Genomic DNA, 10,612 nt, shown 5'->3' on the forward strand with positions numbered 1-10,612 from the left:
TTGTTGAACTTGTTGCTTATTCGCGCAGACGATCGATCTTGCGGAGACCATTGAGTGCGGCCACGCGGTAAGCTTCGGCCAGCGTCGGGTAATTGAACACAGCGTTCCGGAAGTACTCGAGAGTGCCACCAGTGGACATGACCACCTGACCAATATGAATAATTTCCGTGGCCCCCTCGCCAATAGCGTGGACGCCAAAGATTTTGAGAGTGTCTGGGCAGAAAATGATCTTGAGGAAACCGGGTACACCGCCAAGCATCTGACCCCTGGCCAGCTCTTCGTAGCGAGCCACGCCAACCTCGTACGGGACCTGCTCCTTCGTCAGCTGCTGCTCGTTCTTGCCCACCATCGAGATCTCCGGCACAGTGTAGATACCGAACGGGAACACCTCGCCAGAACGCATACGGGTGCGTACACGATCCGGGTCATCCATCTTTTTGTCGTCGGAGAGTTCCAGGTCGTTCAGAGGCTTGGACGTACGCATATGCACGGAAGCAAGACGCCCCTGCTCCATCGAAGTCGACGCAAGGCCAGGGAAGCCGATGATGTCACCTGCAGCATAACTGTGCAGCAAGTGTACAGGTTAGCTTTTAGGTTGTGTCATCCTAAGGCGAAGCCATAAGTGCATACTGTACGTACATATGAGGCACCGCAGTCTGGAAGTTGTTGTCGACCTTGATGCGTCCGCGTTTGTCCGGCGCGAGGCCCACAGCCTCCAGGTTCAAGCCTTCCACGTTGCCCTGACGCCCGACAGTGTACAGCAGTCCGTCGCCCACGACCGTCTTGCCACTCTCCAGATGCGCGAAGACCTCGCCCTTAGGAGACTTTTCCACACTCTTGATGGTCTCGCCAGTGAGAAATCGCGTTCCTGTCTGAGCCATGGAGTAACACAGCGCCTCGGACACCTGCTTATCTGCCATGTTGAGAATCTCCTGACGTCCGTCAATTACCGTCACGTCCGTGCCTGGGATGATCGTCATCATCGAGGCGTATTCCATGCCGACCACACCGGCGCCCACAATGATCAGGCGACGCGGCACGCTCTTCACATTGCCCCACAGCAGCTGGTCACTGTCGAAGATCGTCTCGCCATCGAACGGGATGTCCGGACGACGCGCCGGCCGCGTGCCGACACAGACCAGGAACTTGTCGGCTGTCAGAACACTATAACAAAACTCAATCGAAATCTTAGCATGGCACTCACAGACCAATTACAGCTAACCAGGTCGTACCGCTTGCAGATGTCGGCGCTGGTGTGTCGCTTGGCGTCCGTGGCCGTTTCGTACGACTCGTTGGACAGCACTGCGACCATGTTCTTGTTGCCGGTCAGGAATCTGGCCGTACCATTGATAAGCTGCACGCCGTTACGCAGCAACTGATGGCGGGTGATGTCCGTCTCGGCGTCCTCCACCTTCCTGACGCGCTGCAAAATGTCCTCGACGCCAAAGCGCCTGCTAGGCCCCGCCTGACCGTTATAGAAGGCCTTGTGGCGGTACCCTGTCAGGTGAAGTGCTGCTTCACGGAAGGTCTGCATCGTGTTACGCATAATTCAGTCACAATGACCTTTCTCGATGATAACTAGTTGTTCAAAGCCGCACCTTCGAGGGCACTGTGCCTGTATGCACGCAAACTCCGCCCAGCATATCACGCTTGTCGATGATGGCCACGGACTTGCCGTGCTTGGCACTGTCGATGGCGCATTTCTGGCCGGCCGGTCCGCTGCCGATGACGATTAGATCGAAATGTTCGCTGGCGCGTAACTCGCGCAGCGTATCGGTCAGCGGCCTGTTCTCAGCTGAATCCTCAGTGCTGAAGGTGGAGCGTGCAGTGGCAGCACGCAGCAAGGTGTGTGAAGGTCGCGAGGCTACCACTGCGGAGCGACGCAGGTGCAGCATGACGAAGGAATCCGGTACAGACTGGAATGTGCGGTTGTCGGTTTTCGGTCCCAGGACACTAGAAAACTGGAACCTGGAAAATAATATTACACAAGGGCTACATCAAAGCGGTTTTACGGTCAAAGTTATTAAATAGGTGCTTTTTAGATAGAGAGTGATTCATTTGCCCGAATGAAAATCTGCCAAATCTGAGTTGAGTCGACCCTAAACCTCCTCAGATAAATACCCCTTTCCGGACAAAGTATACCGTATAGTAAAGGGAGGCGACCACACATTTTTCCCGCCTCGGGGTCTGAATACTGCTGGACGATCGCCACGAATCTGCGCGTGCTGCCGAGCGTGGGTCAGCCACAGGGCAAGAATCGATCGGCGCAAACGTTGTAGATGGAGCTAAGGGCGCGGACGTCTCAAAAACGTCGTGGATCAGGGTCACGAAGCGATGATGACGCATCCAACGTCTCGGTCGAGTCCAGCGAAGAGGAATTGGTCGACGAATCGCTCCCGATGGAATCTGGCGACAACAGCAGCCGCTCCAGCGACTGGACCAACACCGACGACTCTGAGTCTATCAATGTAACGCTGGCTGTGCCCGACCCTGCATTACATTGCAAACCCAGCACATGAGGCTGATGTTCGAGCAATTCCCGGAGGTTCTTTTGATCGATGCAACCCACGGCACCAATGCTTCTAAGTACAAGGTATTTTCGTTCATGGCGCACGATGTTTTCGGCCACGGACAGTTTGTTCAGCACGCCCTTCTGCAGAATGAACGTCGTCACACTCTCGTCACTGCAATCGAGGAGTTTAAGCAGAACAATCCGGCATGGACTCGAGTCCAAAGCATACTTATCGACAAAGACTTTACGGAGTTGTCGGTACTCAGGGCAGCGTTTCCGGATGCCTCTATACTGCTCTGTCAGTTTCACGTGCTGAAGTATCTGAGAGAGGCTGTGGCATCTTCGGACTATGGTTTCACCTCATGGCAAAAGGACCAGCTACGCAGCACATTCAATTTGCTCGTGTATGCTCCTACTGAGGCAGCCTATTTGAAGCATCGTCGCTACCTCCGCCACCTTGTGACATTTGGCGTTGCTTCGGGCAGTTCGAGCTTACTCGGGCAGGCTGTGGCTGATTCGGTCTCAGTTGGGCACTTAATGTTGGATTCGAGCTCAGTCGGGCACTCAGCGGGTGATTCGGGTCCAATTGGGTTTCGCGTTGGTGATGCGGACTTAGTTCAGACTCAAGCCGGCTCGGATGCTCACAATGAAGCCGAAGAGGAATGCGACCCCAATCTGCATGCGTTTGAAGCCTACTTTACGAAGAATTGGGATAGCTGCAGAGAGCTATGGTGTGCATACAAGCGTCAAAACACGGTTACTCTTGGAAACAATACTAACAACCGCTTAGAGTCGGCATGGAAGCAGCTTAAAGAGTGGGTTGACGCGTTCATGGATCTGGACGAGTGCATTGCCTCCATCATGTACTACCAGAGTCGTCAGGAACGCAGCTTTAACGACCAAGTCTTTAAAGTGACTTCCGTCCAGCATACTCACTACGATAAGGAGATGAAGCATGTTGCCAACCTCGTTGGCCAACACGCTTGTGAGCTGATCTACAAGCAGTACACGTTTGCCGTCGTCCAAGCTTCGTATCAGTATAATGAGGTATTTCCCGGAGTATACGCTATCCATAGCGAATCAAGGTCGGAAGATGCCCTCGACGAGCCTCGAGTCAGTTACACGGTTCACAAGAATAGTTGGACGTGCTCATGCCTCTTCATGGCGACGCGCTTACTTCCTTGCCGGCATGTGTTCTTCATACGGAAAGACATGAAGATGGAATCTGTAATCGCGACTCAATTGCTAAACGAGCGGTGGCTACTAACTACGGTCCGATCCGCTGTCAACCTGGCTGAACGTCCTCGTGCCAAGTTTGCCATTGTATCTGCCCCTGAAGACGCGAGCTCCACATGGGACTCTAACCGAAAATATCGGGAGGCAAACTTGATAGCTAGCTCTATCAGTGACACAATGGCCATGAAGGACTACCAGCTTGCAATGAAGTTTCTCCAATCGGTGTCTCGTATCATAAAGCACAAGGAGTTTGAGAGGCTTCTTCAAACCGAAACGGAACGACCTACCATCCTGGTTTCAAAGACCACAGGTGCGGGTGACGATGTGGATGATTGTGGCGACTGTGAGTTTGGTCAAGCTGGTATTGAGCATACCGAAGAGAGCTTGCTTGCCGTGGGCGATCATTGCAGTAAGACTAGGACCTCCTGTGTCACAGAGGAGGCCAACACTCACGATCTAGCCGACATATGCCCAGCTGTGCCCCAACCAAGACCAACTTTGCCCGAATCAAGACCAACCGTGCCCGAAGCAGGACCGATTGTGCCCGATTTAAGGTTGATCATCCCCGAGCAAGCTGCGAGTGTATCGAAACCGACTGCCCCGAAAACAAGTGCATGTATCCAAGAACCAAGTGAACCGGAGTCACCTACAACCGCGGTTAATATGAGACCAACTGTGCCTGAACCGAGACCGATTGTGCCCGAACATAGCATTTCTGCACTATCAAAACCAGTCAATGAAACACCATCAGTAGCTCAAGCCAGTGAAGGAGATCAACAGGCGACTACATCCAGATTATCTACAGTTGATATTGAAGACAGAGATGTGGAGTTCGAAATTGCGAGTCCAGTGCGTCAACGAGGGAGACCTAAAGTCACGCCAAAAGCAAAGAAAGCAAACCGAAACAGGCTGATTCGGAGTGTAGAGGCAGATTCAACGCTGTTTGACTTGCAAATAAGCTTGCGGTCCGTTCACGAAAGCCTTTCCACGAGCGCTACCTATTCATCCTCCGCTGAACTTGCTCGACGACTACAAGTGTATACATTTGGGACTAAGCCTAAACCCCCAGTGGCCCGACAGACGAGCAAACTCCCTGCAGGCAAGACGCTGACAGACTCAAGTTTGCTGACTCGAGTGCTTTCCAAAGACATACTCAGAAAGTGTGACGCGAAGGTTTCCGCGCTTCAACGTAAAACGTCTGGATTATCGGAGAGAGACGTATCGGTCGAGATTATTAGTCTGGGTGTGTTCTCAACAACGACATTACGAATGATGAAAGGTTGGCATCACGCAATCTCAATCTTCGACTCTATTGACAAAACGCTGAACTGGATCAGCCGAATCGACTTCACCCAGCCGCTTAGCCCGGACTACACTATTGAAGCAGACCATGAGATACCAAGCAAGCTTAAGCAGCTACAGATTCGCTCTGACTCGGTACGTCATCTTGTCACTGTACTACCTCGAAATAAGGCTAGTAAAACTAACATTGGAGCACAGATACATCTACTAGACCTTGCTGCCAGAGGGTCACTCGGGGACGAGTGCATGTATGCGGTGATGAACGTGATGTTTGCGTCCACACCAGGGGTGGTCACCATTTGATTCGAGCCACGTTGGTGTAGTTGTCAACGGGAAAAACACTACAGACATGAAGGCCTTGCGTCTCTTTTCGCCGGGGTTTCGGACGAAAAGGTGCTCGTTCCCATCAATTGTAATGGAAATCATTGGTGCGCTATCATGATCGACCTATCGACCGAAAGCATATACACTTACGACCCGATGTCATCATCCTATGCGGCCAGCGTCCGAGCTATCGCGCACAAATTGGTGGGGGTCCTACCGATACCGAAGGATAGGTATCATCACCAGTCGTACGTATCGAGCATTGGTATCCAGACCGACAACTACAATTGTGGCATTTACGTTCTCTTGGCATTCGAAGCCTTTACGGGAGCTTCTGACGTGGGATATGTGAACAAGCAAAGGTTGCAGCTTCTACGATACCGGTACCTCTGTATGTCTGTGTAAGTTTCTTCGGCATAATATGAGACTTTACATTTCTGATGCATTTTACTCTGACACTGCCTGGGATGTCATTGAACTTGGCTACACTTCACTGAACTATATATCCAGCTATCCATGATTCGCATGTATACATCGAATGCCCCCATTCGGGTAGCTCGGACACATTCGGGCGCACTCGGGTGTGTGCAAATCCTAAAGCATGTTGCCATTCGGGTGATATAACGACTGCCTTTTAGATAAGAGAGGATGTTAGCAAACTCGTATTTTACGATACGTACGAGAGCAAAACCGCGCGCCCGGCAGCTTATATAGAATTTTCAAGATACGAGAACACATTTGATTGGCTATATTATCTCCTGGGTTTATACTCCAGGTCGACACCAGTTCCGCGGTGCACCCTTGTTCCATCATCCACCGAGTTACTCGGTGCCAGCGAGATGCATGACATCCCTGGCCCCACGTATATCAGCGAGGAGCCCGTAGCTTGCGAGCAGTCCCCTGCAAGCCAACCTACCCAGCCGTCTAAGCCAAAACGGGGGAAGTTCAGCGAGGAGCAGGACTTTGTACTGCTGTATGCTATTACTAGGCTCGCTCCATACGCTGCGGACCACGGGGACGTCGGATAAGCGTGGGAAGACATTGTTAGCTCCGCGCCTGCTTCACTTCGCATGCCTGTCACTGATCGCGCATGCTCCGACCGTTTTAAAACATTAAAAACGTCAGACGCTCTAAGAACATACACACGGCTTCTATTATTGGTGCATTTCGTTCTTCCAAGGGTTATAGTGATGTGCTGAAAGCGTAGTACAGCAGTCATCTCTCGAATTTCTGCTCTGGTGAAACGGCAGTATACTTTGCAGTACGCGTTGATTTGCTCGCTCAGCATGAAGCGCACTACAGGGATGAACGGCCGCTCGGGGTCGCTAGGTAAGTCGCGAAGAAAAAGCGCGATTCGAATGCGAGCATCTTATCTTTGTAGTGCGAGTTCCGTCGGTGGAAGTCAGTGCGATTTCGTAAATGAGAATTTTACGAGAATGTTAACAACGCCTACGATATCGCTAAAAACGGGAACAAAAAATGCTGAATGTACCTATCGGTATTTACGAGATTGCTAACACCCTCTAGGGTACTCGTTATTTAGACCGATTGGAAGAAATGAGACGAGGAAGTTGTGCCAGAAGTTGACCGATCGACCCAAAGTCATAGTTTGATGAGTGGCCATGGTATACGCGCCCGCTACGTAAAATCGGATACATCATAGTAGAAAGCGATTGGTCGCCACTGTCGCGGTCTCCTTCTCTTGTCGGGGTCGTGTATCTTGTGAAAGCCGACGTAGATTCTTAGACGTAATAGATGTGTAAAATATACTTATTTCTTATTTGTTTTTCTTGCGCACTTCTCGTAAAAGAAGAAAATTCACAACTGAGAGCTCTCTCACCAACCCTCTAACTTACCAAAGTACCTCCTACCAGCACCAGTACCTCTAGTTGTCGTTCGTAAACGGTGTCAGCGTACCACTGTCTGGACTCCTTCGTTCCATTTTAAACTAGGGACGAGGTAGTCGGCGACGGGGAACGAGACTGATCGGGCCTGACACTCTTCTTACGCCGCTCGCTAAATTGCCGTAGACTGTCGTCTAGAATAGCGAGTCCTTCCTCTAGCCGAAGACCGTGACATTTCTCCCCGACTGCCGCTCGGAGTCCTCGCCGAGCCTCATCTTTTCCAGCAGGTCCGATCGTCGAGTCGACAGGTAGATCTGGAACGATCGACCTCGTTCCAATCGAAGTCGAATCCGAGTTTTCCTGCGCCACCGAAGTCGTACCATTAGGACCTGCACGCAAATGGTCGAGGCTAGCTCTCTCTCTCCTTTCCCGTAGCTCCTTCCGACTTTCGAGCTTAGCCCAACCCTTTTGTGCGGCTTCAATTCCCGAGCCGTCGACCGCCTTCGCTCGCGACGCCCAGTAGTACCTCGTAGCATGGCTATAACAACCCAGTACCAAGACGAACACGTCTCCAAAGAGACTCGCGACAGAGAATTTCAGTATCACGTTCACCACTAGGGTAGCTAAAGCAACACCCATCCAACCACATAGGGCACCTTCCACGCCTTCGTAAAATACTCTAGGCAGGTAAAACACGAGCGACAATAACAGTTGTCCCACTAGACATACGCCAATCAGGTACTCGCCCACTCGATCGATCGAGGCAACCGTAGCCTCAGCTATTGCCTTAGTATAACGACATCATGATGTCCACACAAGTTGCATCACATCTGGAACGAAGAGACAGATCGAGTGGTGCCACGCCTCACACCATCTGAGGCACAACAGTCCGAAAATGCCAAAGCGGGGTTCATACTTCCATACCAGAATTTATCCGACCTCCGACCCTATCGGACAGGTACCCCAATAGGGGTTCATGAAGTGCAAAAAAGCCAGCGGACTTTTTTTGACAAGTAAAGTAATTCTGTGTAATCATTATGTTTGGAGGAAGATAGGCAAGATTTGTCGTTCTGTACTGAATCTGTAGAGAGCCTGTTGTGTCTAGTTTATAGGCGGCTCAGAATCGCCTAAAACGGCCTGTGGGCTGAGAAAATCGAAAAGAGCTGAAAACAAGCAAATTACACTAGAGAGTCATGTGCTCTCTAGCAGGCAAATAATAAAATGAAGCTGAACTTGACAATCATCCGGATAAATTGACTGTTCGGATACTTTTTGGACATCGACAACCAGTCACTACTGAGCGCATTTCATTGGGCAACCATTTTCCAATGAAATTCTGCCGTTTGGCAGGCCCGAATCTCTCTATCAGTCGGCGATACACAGCCACACGTCGTATCCGACAATAAGGTCGAGGCCTCACTCGCTCTTTTTTCGACGCTACTGCGCAGACCTCTCAAATTGCACTGCTGCATGCAGCGTGTGCACACGGCGCCCCGTCAGCCCCCCCCTCCAACCTCCCAATACGACAGTGTAGCTCAATGGATAGGGCGCAGGGTCTTGCCCTGAGAATGTTGGTTCGACTCCGACCGCTGTCATTCTGTGGTTTGTTTTATTGTTGTTTGTCTGGATTGTTAACTACCTCGAGTACGTCCTGTGTGTATCCAGGGGCGGGATCCCTAATTGCTGCGGTCTGGATCAGGCGCTGGTGACGCTCCATCTTGCTGTTCAGGACTCCCGCGCGATGGAGAGTGCGGAGGTGCTTGAGGACGGCGGCTGACCCGCGCGATGTGATCTTTCGCTCGGCTAAAAATGCAAGGACTGCTTCCTCCGCCCGTTTGCCCAAGTCGAGAGCCTGATCGCGATAGCCATGCGCTGCCGTGTCAACTTCGAAGCCGTCGTCCAAGAAGAGTTTCATGAAGGCCACAAGCAGCTTGGCGTCCGAGTTCTGCTGCTTTGAGATGGGTGCTTGCCACATCCTTGGCTCTTGCGCGTACCAAGCAAACCACGTAGCATGAAGGTGAGTGACTGAAGATCTGCGTTGCTTCTTCTTGGTCTCACTGACAGCTTCTTTTGCAGTGTGTATGTGGTGGCGCTTGTGTGTAGGCTTCATAGGATCGTTGTTCAGCTTGGCCTCGAGAGCGTCCATGCGCTGATCTTGGCGTTGAGTGTGCTCGATTAAATGGTTAATTACAGCGGCCTGGTGTCGAATTGTCTTCTGGTCGCTGGTGTCTTCGGTTTGCTTGCCGTCTTGCGAGGTTGGTTGTGCTTTGGTATCGTTCCTTGATTTGTTGCGGAGTGATGCTACGGATATTAAATGCGACGACCCTCCGAGCAATTCTGCGATAGCGCAGCCACTGTGAAGGACGCATGCTTCGATGCGCTTGACGGCTGGGGCTTCAGGGCTCAGCTCCTTCAGCAAGGGGTAGTGGCGAAGCACACACGCGGTAAGAACATCAAGAACGGGCTGGTTGACGCTGTGGCTTGTTGTCCCAAAGTCTTGGCAGGTAGCGAAAAGGATACGCTGAGCAGCTTCGGCTTTGGTACGCGCCTGCGCGTCGAAGGACTTGAGCTTTTGGAGAAACACCGGTGCTTCAGCGTCGTGGCCGCTAAGTATCTTGCTTTTCTTGTGGTCCTCTGCGCTGGTGTTGAAGATATAGTTGGATCCTTTATTTGTTGTTGTCATGTTCCAGGCGCCGCGGTCGAAGATCCAGCGAGCCGTGAGCTGGCCACAAGCGTTTGCATGCTGAGCGCCGACGACGAAACGAGTGGGACGTCAGCGCAACCTCGACACCTGCCGGCTTGGCGATGCGGTCCAGTACGCGGTTCACATGGGCAAAGATTGTCGGGATCGTGTGCAAGCCAGAAGTCGGAGCCGTCAGGCCTTGTGTCGTCGTCGGATGGTCGAGCATCTCCAACAACGGCACGTCAGGGGCCAGCTCTGACTTGGCTGCTTGGGCAGGTTGTCTATAACGTTTGCCGAGGAAGCTACCTGGGTAAGAAGCGCCAGCGCGACAGCGAGGAGGGGGCACGTGGTAAAGTCCGCGTCAGGGAAGATCGACAGGCCCTGCTCTTCGGATGTCTTCATACGGATGAAGCGAACGAAGAGTACCTTTCCCGCGTCGATGGACAAGTTCTGCTTCCGAAGATGCGCAAGGTCGGACGCTCAGCCGAACAGATACCACAGCAGGCATAGTAAGGCAGCGTCTTGATAGTCACTTGGACAACTAGCGTTAACATACAAATACATAAGCATTCTTTTAAAATCACCCTTTGACGGTGTGGCTTTGGTGATGAAGCCACCACCATCTCGCTTCATACAAAAGTTGTCCAGTGTTTTCCCCATTTTAAGCAACCGAGCCTCAAGTGCGGGTCTGTGCCGAGGGAACTGTTCGAG

The 10,612-nt window shown here is 51.8% G+C and overlaps 1 protein-coding gene across 1 annotated transcript; it reads right to left on the minus strand.

The window, feature by feature from the left end:
* Positions 1–16: 16 nt before the first annotated feature.
* PITG_01778 (soluble pyridine nucleotide transhydrogenase, putative) lies at positions 17–1,643 on the minus strand (the record flags this gene model as incomplete). The annotated part of the gene is made up of 4 exons (XM_002908343.1): positions 17–563; positions 640–1,164; positions 1,233–1,528; positions 1,599–1,643. 4 exons carry the CDS (start codon positions 1,641–1,643, stop codon positions 17–19), a joined length of 1,413 nt encoding a protein of 470 aa, XP_002908389.1.
* Positions 1,644–10,612: the final 8,969 nt, after the last annotated feature.

The sequence above is a fragment of the Phytophthora infestans genome, genomic scaffold, assembly GCF_000142945.1.
Source record: "Phytophthora infestans T30-4 supercont1.2 genomic scaffold, whole genome shotgun sequence".
Classification (NCBI taxonomy): Eukaryota; Oomycota; class Peronosporomycetes; order Peronosporales; family Peronosporaceae; genus Phytophthora; species Phytophthora infestans.